Source organism: Branchiostoma lanceolatum, chromosome 17 (genome assembly GCF_035083965.1).
Source record: "Branchiostoma lanceolatum isolate klBraLanc5 chromosome 17, klBraLanc5.hap2, whole genome shotgun sequence".
NCBI lineage: Eukaryota > Metazoa > Chordata > Leptocardii > Amphioxiformes > Branchiostomatidae > Branchiostoma > Branchiostoma lanceolatum.
This window is the reverse complement of record NC_089738.1, coordinates 8,009,644-8,028,592: the sequence shown is the minus strand read 5'-3', so window position 1 is coordinate 8,028,592 and position 18,949 is coordinate 8,009,644. Positions and strand designations below refer to the sequence as shown.

Sequence of the window (18,949 nt, the reverse complement as noted above, 5' to 3'; positions counted from 1 at the left end):
TTGTCTCCTTTTCCTTTATTTTCAAATTAGTGTTCAAACAAAATACATGTATTACTCAGATCAGTAAAATTACACAGTTGGCAATGATTTTTAAGTAATGTGTGTTTCACAACCCGTTTATTTTCCAGCGGACAAGTTCTCTTGGAATGTTATCAAAGAAACTCCGACAGACAAGGACAAAAACCAGCGAAGCGAAGCTCTATATGACACTAAAACTGCATTGTAGTACAGGGTTGACATATGCCATTTCGGGCCACCTTCGAACCCGTTCAAATATAATAGATACACATTTAATGCATTCAAAGGAGTGCACGTAAATGCAAAATAGTTAGAACGTGTTTGAAAGTTGACAGAAATGACATTCATCAGTTAATTAACTGCAAATTTCTTACATGTTTTTGTAAAGAAATGTTTGTTTCTGCATAAAACAATGCTTCTTGTTGCCATTCCCCAAGCACCAATGACACAACTACAACTGGCCAAAGAAAAAACACAATACAGCTACATGTATGACACCTTATCCACTAGACCAACCTGTCATGTAATGCACCACTTATAATTTAGCATAAGTTACACCACTGTTTCTTCACTAGTGCGAGGAGATATTGCTCAAAAGATGCTCTTTCTACAACTTTGCAACCATCCTAGGCTTTGGATAAATAAGAACATTGACAGGGAAACTTACAAGCTTGGGAAATTCAATATTTTGCCACATCTGTTTTGCACAACACTCGCTACAATGCATAAGCACACACTGTCAATGCAATTGAATAGAAATTATATAGAATATGAAAAGAAAAATAAGCTGACCATTTCAACCAAGATACTCTTTATGTTGAGCACATTTCTTTCAACATGTAATTTTCAGTGAACACTTTTAACATGAATTTATTCATGAGTCTTAGTGGTGGGTGCCACAGGAAAACTATTTTAAAAGCCAACAGAGATGGCAAGATTTCTTTTAAACAAATAAATTTAAAGAGAAACTGAAAGAAAGGAATGACTGCCTCTTCAACTAGTTCAATATTTCAACTAGTGCCCAATGTCTGAAGCATTCCCAAAGCAATGGTGCAATGTGAACACCCCCCTGTCTATACAATTGCTGTATAACATCAAAAAAGGGTCATGGGGGAAGTCAATTAAAAATCCAGTCAATGTCAAAATAATTCTGAAAAACTACAAGTCATCTTTCTTGAGTACACCCTTCAAATTCAATCTTAGACATACATACCTCTCAAAAGATAAGACATTTGCTAGAATTTAGAAGCTTTCAAATGATGAACGATCACATTTTTCCGTAGCAGTCTATCATAGTACAAAAGCGTTGCACTCCAGTGCATTGTGCATTGCCGACAAAAAAAAACAGCCTACAGAAATATTGTAGTGACAACAATTAAACGAGCATTGCTACAAAGATGTGTGTGCTGATTAAATAATTGAAACTGTACAATTCTTTCATAATGACAGAATACATGTATTTCTACCCAGGCTACATGGACAAGTGTAATAGACATTTACATGTATTTAGAAACTGTACACAACAATTATGCCTAAAAAAAAACCTAAGGTCTTACATAAGTTTTAAATCTCCCCTTCTCCCGGATTCACAATATGATATTTTGTATTAGTAAGACTCTATTTGTTAAGACAACAAGATACAACTACGAGTATGGACATAGTTCCATGTTCACAGACCCCTCTCTCTACCAATAAAATCACAACTGAGGTACATGTACATGTAGAAGCTACAAGCATAGTCTTGTTTTCATAGAATACATACATCATAAGAATATACTATCAATATCATGTCCACCCTATATTAATTTACAACTTCTGTGGGCTTTCCTATACTCTACACCCATGTGGACTCAATATGTTAAGGCGAAACAAGACTTCAGTTCCAATTTGTTATCAACCTGCACGGGGGAGCTTTTCATGTGACCCCCACACCACTTTTTTCTGGTTTGCAAAATCAGTGCAAAATGTAAGAAGCTTTCTTGTGAGGCAAGGTTCTCGGGTTATTTACAGATCTGCGTTGAAAATTTCTAAGAAGGAACAAGTCCAGTCTCCAATCTCCAAAATTGAAGATTTGTTTGCATATTTTTCAGGGTCAAATGTACAATACTTGAGGGGGCAATTTTGCACTGTTATTCCTTTAGCCAATAAGGCATATGTGCATGTACTGATGATTACAAAAGCATGGGAATACTCTAAATGCATTTAATTCTGCTGTGATTTTAATTTCACGGTTTTCGCGGTCACCTCAAAACACAACATGCTTGTTTTGTCTCCTGCCCGCCTACCCCTTTGTTTTAATAGAAAACGTAAAACCGCCGCCAACACTCCATTTTCTCCCTACAGCAAAATTAAATCGCCGCAAACTTAAACGCATTTACAGTAGATGAAGGATATTTTGTCCACCCCTACAGATGGAGTGGTCTAGCCCCGGTTGTGTCATGCAGATTGATAACAACCTCCACTTCCGACAGGGAGTCGGCGTATTCTATCCCACAATGCTTTGCCATCCGCCCCCGCTCTGACGTTGCTATGCCCTTCCTACGATGTTTTTGAAGGTGAGCAGTATGACGTTGGTTTGGTGGATGAGACGATTCGCACTCTGGAACACACTGACTTCCCTGGAATCACAAATAGTAGCACAATATTAGGCCATGTTGATTTAAATATATGGATGACATCCTCTGGCCACCACAAAATTGTTGTGAGCATGCAAAGAAAACAAACGGTAGGCAAAAGAGTTGCCTACACCATAAAATCTAAGTGATAAGGAAGGTTGAACAAATGACTGAACACATAATACGGTATACTAAATAAGAATATATTTGTTCCTTCACATCGTCTTCTTTGACTTTGGAATTGACTTTGGCATACTACAACATTATTATCCATTTTCCGATAATTTTTTGCAACACAAATCAGAAAAAGTGATGCAACAAATATGAGAGGGGGTTTGTAATTGTGTTTTGCTGACATTCTACTTTATTCTATGTTGTGCACCCAAAATTCTCTCAGTGCACCTAAATCTTTAGGTTTTAGGTTAGGTGCACCAGTGCATGTGCACCTATTCCCAAAAATGAATTTTGAGCTCTGCTGTAGGATCATATATTATAAACTCTAAAAAAAATATAATGTTTCACAAAATTATGCAGAAAGAAACATAAGAGGCACAAACCTGCCGTCCTTAAAGTACCCCTTCAAAGTGTCACTGAAGTGCTTCGAGTGTTTCACAAACTCCTTCTTCTGGTACTCAAGTTGCTGTGGTAAGAGACATGGAAAAATGTAAGACATTTATGTCAAGAGAGGAACAATCTAGAAATACAACCAAGGGACAAGTCAACTAGTACTAATAGTACTATGCTGTGTAGTTTAATTCTGACCAAATTTGGCACATTAAAAAGGTAGCTTTTCGTTTATTCTGTTGAATCAAAGACATTTTCTAGCAAACGCATTGGAAGATCTAGAGGCCATTCATTACAAAATCTTACGAAGTCACTTCCTACAATTTGCTACTAGATATTAATTATTAAGATTAGTGCATAGAGCAGAACAAAGAACAATTGTTGAATATCCTAACTCTAAGAGTAAGGTTTAGAGAATCAAGGATAGAATCACATCAAATGCCTATGCTTTATTTGAAGCTTTACTGCAAATGATTTCCTCTAAAATGTTGACAATCATGCACAGTAGACCGATCCTGACTGTCCATCACAATTAGCGGTTCGACCAATGAGAGTGTGGTTGCATGTCCGTGTAACATTTTATGTTTGTAGGTTGATGAAAGTTAGACATCCAGGTAATAAGATACACCAAAAAAACAGTTACTCAAGCAACTGGATAACTATTATCAATTGCTTCCAATCAGTAGTACGCCAATCTGTTTTTTGGGGTATTTTATGTTTTTATTTTGCATTTCTACGTTTTGGCGGTGGTGGGCGGGGATATGCAATCGGCCTATACACATACAAAATGAGTCTCCCCTTGAATAATTCTCCCACACGCATGAACAATGAGGCCTCCCTTACCTTTTTATGCCCCTGTATGTGAAGACTCTGTTGACTTTTAAAGACTTCGTTGACAGCGTCCAGAAGTTCCTTAATCGCACTGGCAATGTCCCTGAAAATAAGTCAAACGGAGCTTTAGGCCATAGAAAAACTGGAATCTGAAACATAACTAAAACAGTGCTAAATGCAATAATAAAAAATTTTTAATGTCTAGTTCTATACAATACAATTTTATATTTAGTTTAAGATAATACACACAGTTTTGTGAACACAACACAATGAATATGAAAAACACATCCACATATTTCCCAGACTAATCAAACATCTTTTTAATAAAATATGAAAATTACTGTTCATGTAATTAATTCTTTGACTCCAATTTCTTTGATCATTCATGTATATTTTATGTTGTTGTTTGCCTTGTAGTAGTGCCTAGTGGCACATACATGCAGGTCAGCAAGTTTCCTTGCTGTTTCTTTGGCAGGGTAGATTTTAACAGGAAGGGGTTGCTAGTACTTCCCCTTTGACATGCTAAAGCCTGGCACCTTCTCAAACATGTGACCCCCATTTTACTTCCCTAATCCGAAAGATGGGTGCAGCCCCAACCGAGATGTCCTGTCCCAGGATTTGAACCAGGTCTCCCGGTTAGCATCTTATTGGAATCAGGAGCTCAACCGTGAAGCTGCTACTAGTTGCGCTACAGGGACAAGTCTATTCTAAGGTGTACGCATTTGCTAATGGTTTTCAATACATAAAATGTACTTTGTTCTAAGACTTGCAGTCAACAGTATGAAATACGAAGCGTGGGGATACTTACTTTATTGTTTGTAGGAACTTGGACCTGTCGTTGATTTCGTCAGGGATTTTACTGAGAATCTGTTTCAGCGTCCGCGCCCTGTCGTTGAGACGAACAAACTCCCTCTCCGGACGATGCAGAGAGTACTCTGGGAACAAGAACAAAATCACCAAATGCAACTTTCTGTTACACACATACAAAATGACCTAACTACTCCAAAAATGTAGTGGCTACGCTAGCGGACCCAAGATCAAGGGGTCACATGTTCGATTTCTGGCATTCCCAGCTATACGTTGTATCCTTGGGAAAGGCATTTTACACTTGTCACTTTCCTCCCTCCACTCAGGTGTAAAAATGGGTACCTGACTTAAGTTGGGGATGTAAAAGGTGGTAAAAGGAGAGGGTTAGGCTTCACCTTCCAATACTGTACCCTAGACACAGTGGATAACAACCCACTGCCCCTACAGCCTCAAAAAGGCTATAGGACTACCTATATCTTTACCTTTTTACTCCAAGAATGGCTAGTCTAATAAGACTATTACATATAGCTACAGTAATACTGTAATACTGAAAGTCTCAAACATCACAGTATCCGGTTGCAGCAACCCTTGGATGTAAATAAATGTAATACGTACTTTGTAGATTACATCATATATGTTTACACTACACATCATTGATTACCTAAAAATAAAACAAGCGAGTACAAAGTACACAAGCCACACCCTATTTGCAAACTTTGCTTCAAAGCTGTACCAAGGCAATAATATGTTTTGTGGAAGCCAAGACTTAACATTTAATGTGGAAGTCGGGATTTTTTCTAATCCAAAAAGAGTTTTAATTTTATGCTGAAGACATAGAAAGAAGAGGAGGGGGCATAATATTTCTTACTATCATATTTTACTTTCATAATGGTATAGCTTGGAATAAAAACTTTTAACACTACCTTCACAATCGTCGGCAGACATCCTTAGTAGGCTTTCTACCAGGTTGACATCTGACCCCTGACCCCGTAGAACTCCCATAATCACTTCCTGGGTCAAACCAGGGTTCTCTCGCTCAGCCTGAAAAATAAAGACACAAAAACATAGCATGTGAAGAGTGTTTGCACTTTGTGACTATGGAGCAAGTATTGTCGGCCATCTTGGATGGTTAAACCTGGCTATGGATGTTGCTTTAAGTAAATCTGAATCATTACCTTCGCTGAGAAGGTTATGTTTGTTGTTCCGTCTGTCTGTCTATCACCACGATAACTCGAGACTGCCTGGAGGGATTGTCTTGATACTTGATATGTGGGTATGTCTTATTGAGACCTAAAAATGAGTAGAATCTTAGAACCCCAGCAGCTTTCTATGGTACTGCAGCAGAACTTCTGGTTTTGATATCTCATGTATATGTTAGTCACAACACATCCAAAATTTAGGTCTGACTCTTCCAGTTTGAAAAAAAACCAGCATGATGTCATGTTAAAAGCTGATAACAAAACTTGCCTGTAATGTTTGTGGTTGTAGCAATTATTTTGTTGGCCTGAAATCCAGTCAAATTAGCTTAACAACTCCCCAACTGGCAGTGTATAGACCAGTTGGTGCGACAGCTAAACCAATACGGCTAACAATTTTGCTGGTCTATTTGAATCTTCCAGCTAAAATAACCACCCTAGCTTCACAGCCAAGCCGCAGCCAATGTTTATATTACCTACATCAAAAGGCCTATCCCACCCAACCCCATTGATAAGCAGGTTTTACCATAATGGCTTTGGACTTGAATGCCCCGCCCAATATGGACTTGTGTTCGCACGTCTAATTTAGCACAGGCAGCCAGGGTAAGAAAGGTGGCTCAACATGCCTCGCTACCAGTGAGCCAAATACCTTTCAGTTCCAACAGCGTACAACCATGGAACATTAGTATTTTCATCTTCTAAACACAAGTCAACTTGACTTTGTAGCAACTATGAATTTATATTTGTACAATGTATTGAAATCTGCTTATTTTCAAAACTATTGTTAGATACACAAATGTTATGCCTGTATCTAGCAATTGAAACAGCTCTTTTAAGTATGATAACGTTTCATACTGAGTATGTGTTTTATTTGCATCCAGTCTGCAAGTAGAACGTTGCTAGGCTGCATTCTACAAGGCAAGCTCATTTATTTGGGAAAACATACCTATAAACTTTAAGGGAACATATATGACACATGACCTTTCAAAACTGTATTATCTGACTCATATCTTTTAGTCTGTATAACGCAAACTCCAGCTGTCCGGGGGTTTCTCTCCCCTCCCCGCGGTGGGTTGCGAGTTGGTTACAGGGCCACGAGCGGTCACAAGAGGCTTGATTGAATTCAGGCTACATATCTTTTATCGCTGAAAATAGTCGCCAATCTTATGAATGTTGCCCTCTTCTAGATCTGTATACAACTTGAAATGTCATGGTATATCTAACATTTTTGCATCACTTGAACAAATAATCTATGTTCTAAACCACAGCTATCTCCGGGACCTGTCCCCCCGTCACAGGATGGAGATTAGCTTGTAACAGGGATGGAAAAAAATTCAAATTGTCCGTCCAAAAAATCAAAACTTCATGACATAAATTTGAAATGAAATTTATTTTCGTAAGCTTAGATAAAATGACCAATTTAGTTCAATGTAACAACAAAAATCAACAACATGGGTTACAAACAATGAGTCGGACAGAAAAAAATTAAAACTGGAGACAGCCCTGTTCTAATTTAGACCTAAACCTAGTCAAATTCTCCTTCACAAAGTGAAACCCTGTGATGGAAAGGTCATCTTGCGACACAGTTTGAAAACACCAAACACCATTAAATTATGATAGCTCATCAACTCATAGTCATACTTCTTGTGTACAAATGTTGTAATGTACATTTAATTGCATGACATCTTAAGGTTATAAATAAAAACATCTCTCTCTCTCTCTCTCTCACCTTGTTAAACGCTGCCCTGAGTGTCTGTGCGGCTGCTGCATCCTTTTTCTGAACCTTAAGAACAACAACAACAAATAGACAATGATGAAACAGTTCACCAATCAACGGCACCTTTTAGTAATTGTTCTAACTTAGCCACAATGCTTTAATTTCTTGCTTCTCGGATCGATACTTCAACTTCACTATATTTCTGATTTGAAAAAAATAAAAAGATTACATATACCAATCAGGATATGATTATGAAAAAAATCATAATATGGCACCAAAGTTGCTGCCTCTTAATCTTAGTCCTTGGCCCTAACAAAAATACCCTCTTCTAGGGCACAGACCTTTGGACTGCATACAGCCAAAATAACAAACAAAAGTCCATGTAAACAAATGCAAGTTATTGTTATATAAGACTTAAGAGATTCAAATAAGACATTTAGTATCTTTTCTCACCATTTCTTTCACCAATAATAAAATGATACTTAGATGTTTTGCAAAAGCATGAAGTTACAAAGGGTATTTAACAAATGTCCCTTAAAATTTGAATGTTTGAAACTTTGAACAACAAAAACATACAAATGTACTAGTAGTTAGTCATATATGCAAATGCTCTATGTTGCCATAGCAATTTTTATTTATTTTTATAACAGACCCTGTCAGTTCATATTAAAACTACTTTCCTTCATCTTGGTATCAAATATGATGGATGGATATCAATATATTGATATATTGATTGTTCTCTTTAAGTCTAGATAGGTCTCACTTTGTCCAATAACAAAAACAAGCAATGACGTCAATAGAGATTGGTCTACTAGTACTAGACACATGGGTCCCATTGCTTGCAAAGGAAGTTATACATGTATGTAGAATTTTTCCTACATGTATAATGAATGATGTCAATAGCATTGGTACTACTACAAGCTAACTTATCTGAAATAGAAATAGAAATACTATGTTTGTTTTTTTCAATTTCTGCTGAAAAACTGTACTTTTCTATATCAAACAGAAAACCAAAATTGTTTATATTTCATAGTCATACATGTTGGCCTCCTACTACTAGTAGATTGCCCAGTGGCGCAGTCATATGTATTTTTCTGTATCTATAATACTCTACTATCTAGAATATCCAACATTTGTCCCCTTTTTAAATAGAATTTTAGAAAAAAACTCCTTTATAAAAACTGTTGTTAACAGTATATTGTACAAAACAGCCTGCAATGTGGCAAGTTGCCTATGTACAAGTGTAAAAATCAAGCATATCGAAATAGAATCATACTTTATGCAACGTTAGATAGATGACGTCTACTTCAATACTTTCCGGGAACAAAACAACAATATCCAAAACAATTCAAAATATATTTTATACTAAATGGACGGTAGATTATTACCGGTTTATAATTTATGAAACTGAAAGCTTGGGTGATTTTCTATTTTACAAAAATTATGCTACACCAAACTTGCCACAATCTTTAACAAATCTCCATATTTGTAAGTCTATAGATCATTTACCTTAATTCTGTTAGCAACAGTGGAATGGATACAATGCAAAATTATGGTTCCCTTTAAGTTTTACAACTGCAAAGCATTTTTCCATATTTTCCGCAAGTAAGGCTTGCTAATGTGACGATTACTACATATCACTTGAGACGTAATAGGTGAAAATGTGAGAAATACAAAATTATATCACTACCCTAACAACTATGACTTAATTATACAGTATTAAGTACAGTAAATTAACACTGATAGAATTTTACTTGCACTATGCTATATATGTTGAGAAAGAGTTTAAATCTATAACCTATAAATATCGTGTATATTTGTCTGCAGGACTACAGGGATATCTTGTTTCTGGCAAACAAAATTTGGATGTTTATTTTTAGTGTGTCACGAAGACGGAAAACGCCCTTAATTACTAGTACACTATATATGATACGTGTACGGGGAAAATCTCTAACAGTATAAATTGTGTTTTGAAACGACGTACCTCGTCCAATACTGGATACAAGACGACATGCAGTGGTAGTGAGACAACTGTAGAGTGTTCTGCATCGTCACCCATGGTCATATCTTCGGCACCCAGTCTCTGGACGATCAACAAAAACTTCAAGCACCCCAGCAGAAAAAAAACGAAAGCAAACAATGGATTTTACACAAACTCCACACAATCTACAACACGTTCCAGTCTTTAAGGCACTTCTTGAATGTCTTAGGGACGGAAATCCGGCTTGTTCGGCGAGCGGGAAGGTGAAAAAAGACGTTTTTAGACCATTTTTGTGGTGTTGGGAAGAAAATCTCAGACAACACACGGAAACAAAATGTCGGCTGACTCAGGGCGGGGCGGTGAAAGGTCAGAGGTTGGAGCCTCGCTTTGACGCGGGCTACCTGGCGGAACCCGGAAGTGGTGCGACCCGGAAGTGAAGTTTGTTTTTTTGCACAGGTGAGTTTCCCACGGTTTTAGTCCTGCTATTGGCTCTTTTGTGGGGCGTATTTGTCCCAAATAAACCTTGAAGGTACGAGGGATCATTCTACGTTACGGTGATGTCGAATGCTTCATAGAATTCGAAAATCAGCTGGCAAGATATTTATATCATCTCTTTTTATAAATTGCGGCGCAAAGTTTGAACGTTTCTAAAACGTGTCAACTTAAAACGTTGACATATGAAACTTTAAGCCGGTCTTAAGATGGAATTCCACACTAGTGTTCAGCGGAATTTTTGCTTACAAAGTGCACAAATTGGAGAACTAGAAACTGCCACGTGTAATTGAGTACACATCCTATGCCTGTTTGACACGTATACATAAACTTAGTGACATAACGTTGTAGCTAGCTTTTCCACACTGTGTTCTTATGACATGTTAAACTAAACATTGCAGACAAAGCACCGCTTGTACAGCTAAAGAGGGAACTGATTTCCAGGTATATATTATTATATATTATTAGAAGCTGGGGAGGGGGGCTATCAGTATAATGTCACAAGTTTCTCTCTTTGCTTTCACATCAATTTGCATGTATATACTGTGACAGACACAAATGGGGGAGGATTATGGCTTTTCTGCATTGGAGAGGTTGCCTATAAGCGGCATAATATACTGTACACGTGTTGTGGCTTATGTGAGGCCCCTGAGACACGAACAAACACTTTAAAATCCTAAGGATATGGTGTCAAGCCAAGTGAACTGTTAACAAGTTTAAGAGGCCTTCACATTTGACCTTGTGCATGCACAACTCAAACCATGAACCATGTTTGTGAAGATTAGCCATCCAGGAAATGAATATTTATCTATACAAGTGTATTACAATAGGAGATATATAAGACGTTTCAGATGTCCATCCGACATCTTTCATCAGCAAACAGAAGGAAGGAAGGACATCTAAAATGGCTGGTATTTCTCATATTGTAATCCACTTGCACAATTGTTGCTTAATATATTGAATTAGAATATCATCATGAACTCACCAGGCTTATTACTCAAACAACAACTTTCAATGCATTGAAGCAATGCCAGGACCATTTATTTTTTACCTGATTAGATTTTCTTTCTCCTTTACAGGGGACATATTGAACCATGCCTGGACACTGCCTCTTTGGCCTCCTGGTTGCCATGGCAACTCTAGGAAGCTCCGCATCACAAGAGTCCACCCCATTGGCTGACATCAACAGCGAGTTTGGCCTGGAGCTGTACAAGACGCTCCACAAGGATCGTCCCGAGAACATCTTCTTCTCACCCTTCAGTATCTCCACCTGTCTGGCCATGACTTACCTGGGGGCAAGGAATGATACAGCGCAACAGGTAAACCATTCTCCTTCTGGGTTTTCAGGATAATCATTATTTCAGTTATGATTACTTCATTTTAACAATAGCTGTATTCTGGTGGTGGTGTATTATCTCCAAGCATATTTATCTGTGGCAATTAGGCTTTGGATCAACTCGTTGTCCTTTTGATCCTGCCTTGCCACCAATTAATCTGCTTGGAGATTACCTAGGACTCTGCTGAAAAGAATTTACTGGGGTGTATATCTGTATCTCAGTACAGCCAGTATTATTGCCCTTTGGTATAGACACTGTACATGATGCCATTTTTTTGTTATCTCCATGAAAAATGGAGGTATAGTTTTTGACCTGCCTGTGTTTGTGGGTTTGGTTCTTTGTGTTCCCGGATATCTGTGTCACATGGTCAGTATGACTTAAGAACCACAAGATGGATTGTGATGATACTAGTATTTGGTATGTGGGTAGGTCTTGGGAAGACAAAGGTCAAGGTCATGTTTGGGCTCTTTCATATGTGTCCTTGTTCTACAAGTTTTGTCCATCAAGACTATAAGAAGGTTTGGTCAGCTTCCATTGCACATGTACAACATTCCCTGTTATGGGGGTTTTGATATAGCCTCTACCAGTCTCTGCGGGTCGCTGGGAAAATAGTAGAAATTGGCCAAATAGAGTCAATTGTATGAAGGGAGTCGGCTATGGAGAGAGGGTCAAATATGCAACCCTGGAGCCTGTCTTATGTCGGTGCCTTCTTTGATCGGCACTAATCACTACTAGTATCTAATAGGTGCCAAGTAGCTAAATGATCCTTTTATTGCTCTGCGAGCAGACCTTGACAGAACAGACAAGCCCAGGACAATATTGTAACAGGAAGTGCCTTGTCTGTCATCAGAATTTGTTTTGCCCATCAAAACAACACTCTAACACGTTGGGTTGGCCAAAAAAAGGACAAATCTCATTGATATTTGTTACAATAGTCGTACCTTGCAGACTTGTTACATGTTTGCTAACCTTCGCTGATCGACAAGGCAGAATACGGGCTGTACTGTTTCAAAATGGCACCCAAGCTGCAAGCCCAAACCGCACGCCCATACCGCTAGTCTCTACCAGACTAGCCGCGCCGGCCCAGTATAGGGAGAACATTTGCCGGGGGACTTTGGCCGTCTCCGTAGCCAACTCCCTTCATACAATTGACTCTATTTTGGTCAATTTCTACTATTTTCTCAGTGACCCTCGGAGACTGGTAGAGCCTACAAACCGCACGCCCAGGCCGCACGCCCAAGCCGTGATCAGCGGCAGACAATGTTTCTACTATTAACGTGAGGTTTTAACGTTAATTTCAGAAGATTTTTAGACGTTTTTAGTGGGTTTATAAGGGCCAAAACATCACTTAGAATAGTTAGTCTGCCGAGAGTAACTGAAAAAGCTACAGTCTGCTGGTCTTGCCCTAATTGATTTATGGCCTAAATGATCTGAACTCCAAAGCTACTGCCTTTGTTCAGGAAATGAGCGGATTAATTTTATTGCCTTTTTTCTCGCCGACATAAGACAGACTAACAGCGGATGGGAATGTTATCCTCCATGGCCAAAGTACCCCGGCAAATGTTCTCTCTATAGCCGACGCTGTTAGTCTGGTAGAGACTAGTTTTGATATGACATATACTGGCTTTTCGATACTACAACTTCAGTGTTGTACTTTTCACAGATGAGTCGAGTGCTTCGCTTTCACAAGATGGATGCCTCCGACCTTCACGTGTTGTTCCACGACCTTCTGACCCAGCTGCACCACTCAGACAGGCCATACACACTCAAGACCGCAAACCGGCTCTTCAGTCAGAACTCTTTCGAGTTTGCGCAAAAGTTTCTGGATGAAACGTCCAGACATTACAGGGCGCAGTTGGCTCCCGTAGACTTCCACGGAAACACAGAGGGCGCACGGCAAACTATCAACTACTGGGTGGAGGAACAAACAGAGAACAAAATACAAGATCTTTTAGCACCAGGTATAAGGAGACAGTTCATTCATTCATTTGTTCTTTATTTCTTTGTTCATTTTTTTATGGTTCATTCGTTCATTCACTCATTCATAGTTAGACCATGTTGATTTGATTATATGGATGACATCCCCTCGCGCGTATCAAGTTTTGTCCGTTAAAAAAATGATAATTTTCAACCATACTGTAAATCCCACGAAGTAAATTTTGACAGAAATATCGGAAAACGGATACTAGTTTTGTAGAATGCCAAAGTCAATTCCAAAGTCAAAGAAGAAGATGTGAAAGAACAAAATAACCTTCATGACCACTTTGATTTCATAATGAAGGGAATCTTTTTGTTGCCTCTTTTTCATTCGCATGCTGGCATCAGTTTTTACATGCCCAGAGGATGTCATCCATACAATCAAATCAACATTGCCTTTAAATAGCATGGCATTTTTTCAAATGGAGTTTACAATCTTTGTCAATTTTGAAACTTTTCTTAGATTGGCGTCTTACATTTCATTTCTTAAAGGAACCGTGACCCCTGCTACCATGTTAGTGCTGGTCAACGCCATCTACTTCAAGGGCAGCTGGGAACGCAAGTTCGACAAATCACGTACGAGGCTCGGTACCTTCCACGTCAGCCGCGACGAGAAGGTCGAAGTACCCATGATGCATCAGCAAGGCCGGTTCAAACTCGCCTACGACGAGGACCTCAACTGCCAAATCCTAGAGATGCCTTACCAAGGCAAACATCTTAGCATGCTGTTTGTGTTGCCGGAAAAGATGGACGCTCTGAGCACCATCGAGACGTCCTTGACGCCAGACTTACTCCGTCGCTGGCAGAAGTCTATGGACGAGGTTTCCACCATGGTCCAAATCCCCAAGTTCAAACTCGTTCACGATTTCGTCCTGAATGAAAAGCTAGCGGACATGGGGATGACGGACTTGTTCAGCATGGCGGACGCCGACCTGTCTGGGATCACGGGTTCGCGTGACCTTCACATCAGCCAGGTCATCCACAAGGCGTTTGTAGAGGTCAACGAGGAGGGCAGCGAGGCCGCAGCAGCGACGGCGGTGAACATGATGAAACGATCACTGGATGGGGAGACGTTCTTTGCCGACCACCCCTTCCTGTTTCTGATCAGAGACAATGACTCAAACTCTATCCTGTTTCTTGGTCGACTGGTGCGACCAGAAGGACTAACTACAAAGGATGAACTGTAAAGCTAAGAAAACCATTCATGTTTTTCATTTTTCATGAGAATATCTTTATTAGTCAGAATTAGAGTTAAACTGCAATTTCCAACACAAGAATTTAATCTTACCCAAATTTTCAACTGAACTCCAGTCCGTATCAAGGAATGTAATTAATCCTTATCATTGCTTGATAAGGACTGGAGCTGATTGGTTAAAAATTTACAGTAACTGTTTAACTTCTACCAACACAGATGAACTTTCAATTAAGTGAATTTCTTTATTAGTTGATGAAGGTTAGACATCTAGGTAATAAGATATGCCAAATAGCTGTTACAGTGTCACTGACGAAAGGTAATGCAGGCTACTTGAAACATCTGACCGTTTCCTAAATCATATCCAGTTTCTGCTATCTGGCAAATATCTTTATTGTTTAAAAGTCAGGCTTTGAAGCTTGTATTGAATATGCGAGTATCAATCATCATGATTATGATCATTATGATAAATGCATTATGAGAATCACCTTTGTTGCATTTTTTATATGTGCAAACATAAGATAAATTGGCTAACTGACATACTGGAAAGACTGGCAAATTGATGAAAAAAATCATAGTGAGGAATACTGTATAACCACGTGTTAACTGTAAGTATTATTAGACAAGTATCATAGTATATATTATCATAGTATATGTGATATCATAGTATCATTTCAGTACTAGTACCCAAGTAAAGACAACAGTCAGCCCTTCTGCCATAACATTTATTTCTTTTGAAATCATATGTTACTCATTAGATTGAAACAGCCTTTGTATGATGTGACTTAAGTTCTGCTTTATGTCAATAGGTTGCTTAACCACAAATACAACATGTAAAATCATGTTAGATGATTTTACATTCTGTTTCTTTGGAAGATGAACTGGGGTACAGCAGAATTCATTCCTCAATCAGTTATATCATAACTGAGAAAACGTTGTCTTTAGACAAGTTGTAGGAGTCTGTACAACACCATTTAGGTAGAGTACAACAGAACCCCTGTAAAGCTGATATAGCGGTGGTTATTACTGTGTAAGGCGTATCTGTCAGGACTCCCGATAGCCAGCCAGACTCGGTCCCCTTGCTCCAACTCCAGCACTGCTGTGTTGGACCCGCTGCCAGAGCTCGAACTCTGCCCAGCCCACATGGCAAGCTGAAGTAGTGAAAGGACTATAGTCAGATTGGTGGACGAAAGAGTGTACAACTTTACGTAGGAAGGCACTGAACTTTTGTACATCTCTGCAAAGATGTTTGACCATCATTATGTACTAGTAGGTCACAGCTTCCGAATTCTATGACAATGTCTGTGACAATGATGATGTAAGAAATGACAACTTAAAGTAACCATAAACACAGAACCAACCTGGAACTGCCCGTTTTTCATCAGCTGCATGAAGGCAGAACGCTCCCTCTGTGACAGTGCAGAGAAGCTGGAAAACAGAGTTTGGCTGTGATAAGAATATCGTGATTCGTGGCTATATTTCTTTACACTGCAATGACATATACTTTTTATGTACATATCGTTACATTTGCATTTCCTAATGCCCATCATTTTTTCAAACATCTTAGGAATATAGTTAAGTTAAAAGGCAAGGCGACGGAATTAAAGGGAATAATATTAAGAAAGGAAGAAAAGAAGAGGAAAGATAGACTGAAAGAAGATTTGAAATCAACAATACCTGAACTGATAGACACCCGGATGTTGACAGTTAAAGACAGACGGGTTGGTGACGTCAGTAAAGCTGCCGCCGACGTCAGTCAGCACATGGTCAAAGGTCACGGTCAGGTCAGCTGTACTAGACACCGGGCCCAGGTCACTCGAACGGGTCAGGGTGAAGGCAACCTGAAAAATGAAAACATCTATTTTGATGCAACAGGTAAAGAGGTGCACACATTGTGGCAGCCATTTGTAAGAACCTCACACCTCAATTTATTCATTTTACCTTCGTCATTTGTGTCTGTGTACAGCATACTTCCGGAAGCTGTGGATGGATCCTTATGTTATCAAATAGATGAGTAGGTGTTGAGGAAAAGGACAACTTCACTAATGGACCTCCTAGCGTCTTTCTACTGTACTGCAGCCGAAATCTCGGTTTTGATATATTTGTAAATTGAGATTGCATTCTGAAAATTCAAAGCCATACAACATTCGAATTCAGCAGTTCATGGCACCAAAAACATTTTTAAGTTGTGGTTATTGAATGACGATGACATAGACAGTGACAGCTAACAATACACGAAGAATAAGATTGGCAACGGAAAAAGAGGTTGCCATGGCGACGGTGGTCTCTGTTAATGTTTTCCTTTTTTAGCCCACATGCAAATAAGGACCTCACTTGCATAGATTACACCAGTTGATCACCTTCTCTATCCAAATAACACAAGTTGTCTGTATGTATGAAAATCATGATCATAGCATGTTCAGAACACGAGATTTCAAAAGCGAAAGTTCCCCTGCAGGACCATAGAAAGTTGCTAGGGGGGCCAAAATCTTATCATTTCAAGGTCTTACAAAGACGTACTCACCTATTAAATATAAAAACAATTCATCCAGGCATTCTTGAGTTATCGTTCCGTGGACTTTCACATTCCTGTCAACTCCTAGAATTTTTGCAAACTGCACACAATATGTATGCCATTAGGCTCGCCCCTGAGGCGTCGCCAAAATCATGAAGTTCTAACTTACACGGGGACTTGATGTAGATGTGCAAATCATCGTAGGGGTGCAAATCATCGTAGGGCCACCAATGTCCCCTGACGTCACTGGGAAAAATGAAGAAGAAATTATGCAGTGAACTCCGCATGCGATATTGAACTTCAATTTCGGGATGCTGTAGTTCATACAGACCAGCTGAGAACAAAAAGGTTACTTTTATCAATTATTTTTTATTCACCCCCAACTACAGAACCTCAGGGCTGTGAATCAACAGGACACAAATGGTACAAAGTTACGCACACACTATTGCAACGTACTCATTTAAGCACTTCCCTTGAAACGAAGTAACTACACAATGTTGGTGAATACTCGAAACTCCTGAAACTCATTTGAACGTCATCTATATACTTTACATCTCTACGGACTACCTTACAATATCTATGACCTACCCTGAAAAACGGTAAGAAGAACTGCGATCGTCCACACGGCCATTCTTGTATCTGTAGAAGTCGAACTGTGAACAGCATATGGAAAAATGTTAATACAGTGGCATCCAAATTTGATTTGAACTTACGTCGTGTCTTGAAATCTTCCTGAGAACTGTTGCGGATGTTGTTCACACGTCAATCATTGTCTAAAGGTGAATTTGGAAACACAAAGTGGGAAAATGTTTTTATAAGTAGTATTGCCTTGCTTTGCACTTGGTGAATACAATTTCATCGTTATCGCACGAAGTACAAGAAAATTGACGAGAAGTTGACGTTATTTCCTTCCGAGAAGCATAATCCCACAATGTATACTTCGTCAGAAAATCGAAGTAGTATATAAGCTCAGATCTGTTAGAACATTCTAACACTTTTCTTCCTCAAGAAAAGGTTAGTTATCTTGTTCACTAACAAGTCAAGACAACATGCAATGAATACAATTCGCAGCGCTGCTTTTCTAGGTAACAAAATTATAAAAATGACACAACACAACGCAATACATTACAGTTTATACATAACGTTATACTATGGATATTTGGTCTTGTTTAACAGTATTGAAATAATTTAAGATTAACGAGAATTGTATCAGAGATTTTTAAAAAACAAAGGGGACGATTTTAACTCACCCTCCGTAGGTAGCTGCAGAAGTGATGAAGAAATGACTCTAGTCACGGCGTGCTACCTGGTCATATTTATACCGATTGGTTACGTGTTGCAAACCGTAATTAAAAGTGCTTCCCCTAGTGGCCCATATGGTCTTTATTGTAATTCCCGTCTTCTATTGTCGTCTTGACCTTTAACTCTACGCCAGTAACGAGACTAAAGTTTTCAAAAATAAATTTCACCAGCCATAAAGCTCTTTAAAAAGTCCGAGATCTTATTTGTCATCATCGTATTGAAGTATTTTATTGGTAGTGCCGACCGGACGTTTTTGTCAAAACGCCATCCCAGAAGGTTATTTAGTACGTACGTCGAGTGTCCACCTGTTTTAACACTCATATGTCTGGCTGAAAATTATAATCTTTGATTGTGAATACAATCTTTGATTGTGAATGATTACGATAGAATAGAATGTGCCCTTAA

General features: G+C 38.9%; 3 protein-coding genes across 3 annotated transcripts; 1 reads left to right on the top strand and 2 right to left on the bottom strand.

Annotated features, from left to right (window-relative positions):
- Positions 1-10,103, bottom strand: LOC136423081 (programmed cell death protein 10-A-like). Its single transcript, XM_066411100.1, has 7 exons — positions 9,733-10,103; positions 7,761-7,814; positions 5,759-5,876; positions 4,837-4,963; positions 4,041-4,131; positions 3,191-3,273; positions 1-2,636 (listed from the first exon to the last, which is right to left on the bottom strand). The coding sequence occupies exons 1-7, from the start codon at positions 9,811-9,813 to the stop codon at positions 2,546-2,548; spliced, it is 645 nt and encodes a 214-aa protein (XP_066267197.1). The 5' UTR covers positions 9,814-10,103; the 3' UTR covers positions 1-2,545.
- Positions 10,104-11,315: 1,212 nt separating this feature from the next.
- Positions 11,316-15,584, top strand: LOC136423080 (leukocyte elastase inhibitor A-like). The gene is made up of 3 exons (XM_066411098.1): positions 11,316-11,540; positions 13,222-13,519; positions 14,028-15,584. Exons 1-3 carry the CDS (start codon positions 11,316-11,318, stop codon positions 14,720-14,722), a joined length of 1,218 nt encoding a protein of 405 aa, XP_066267195.1. The 3' UTR covers positions 14,723-15,584.
- LOC136423082 (complement C1q tumor necrosis factor-related protein 4-like) lies at positions 15,439-18,563 on the bottom strand. The gene is made up of 6 exons (XM_066411101.1): positions 18,493-18,563; positions 17,831-17,895; positions 17,412-17,488; positions 16,405-16,568; positions 16,089-16,155; positions 15,439-15,878 (listed from the first exon to the last, which is right to left on the bottom strand). Exons 2-6 carry the CDS (start codon positions 17,871-17,873, stop codon positions 15,702-15,704), a joined length of 528 nt encoding a protein of 175 aa, XP_066267198.1. The 5' UTR covers positions 17,874-17,895; positions 18,493-18,563; the 3' UTR covers positions 15,439-15,701.
- Positions 18,564-18,949: the final 386 nt, after the last annotated feature.

Coding starts and splice junctions, on each gene's coding strand:
- LOC136423081 (XM_066411100.1), bottom strand. CDS start 9,813: ATGACCATGGGTGACGATGCAGAACACTCTACAGTTGTCTCACTACCA. Junction 7,815..9,732: donor TGTATCCAGTATTGGACGAG/GTACGTCGTTTC, acceptor GTTGTTCTTAAG/GTTCAGAAAAAGGATGCAGC. Junction 4,132..4,836: donor AAGTTCCTACAAACAATAAA/GTAAGTATCCCC, acceptor ACTTATTTTCAG/GGACATTGCCAGTGCGATTA.
- LOC136423080 (XM_066411098.1), top strand. CDS start 11,316: ATGCCTGGACACTGCCTCTTTGGCCTCCTGGTTGCCATGGCAACTCTA. Junction 11,541..13,221: donor GGAATGATACAGCGCAACAG/GTAAACCATTCT, acceptor TACTTTTCACAG/ATGAGTCGAGTGCTTCGCTT. Junction 13,520..14,027: donor ACAAGATCTTTTAGCACCAG/GTATAAGGAGAC, acceptor CATTTCTTAAAG/GAACCGTGACCCCTGCTACC.
- LOC136423082 (XM_066411101.1), bottom strand. CDS start 17,873: ATGGCCGTGTGGACGATCGCAGTTCTTCTTACCGTTTTTCAGG. Junction 17,489..17,830: donor TCTTCTTACCGTTTTTCAGG/GTAGGTCATAGA, acceptor CATTTTTCCCAG/TGACGTCAGGGGACATTGGT. Junction 15,879..16,088: donor TGAAAAACGGGCAGTTCCAG/GTTGGTTCTGTG, acceptor TCACTACTTCAG/CTTGCCATGTGGGCTGGGCA.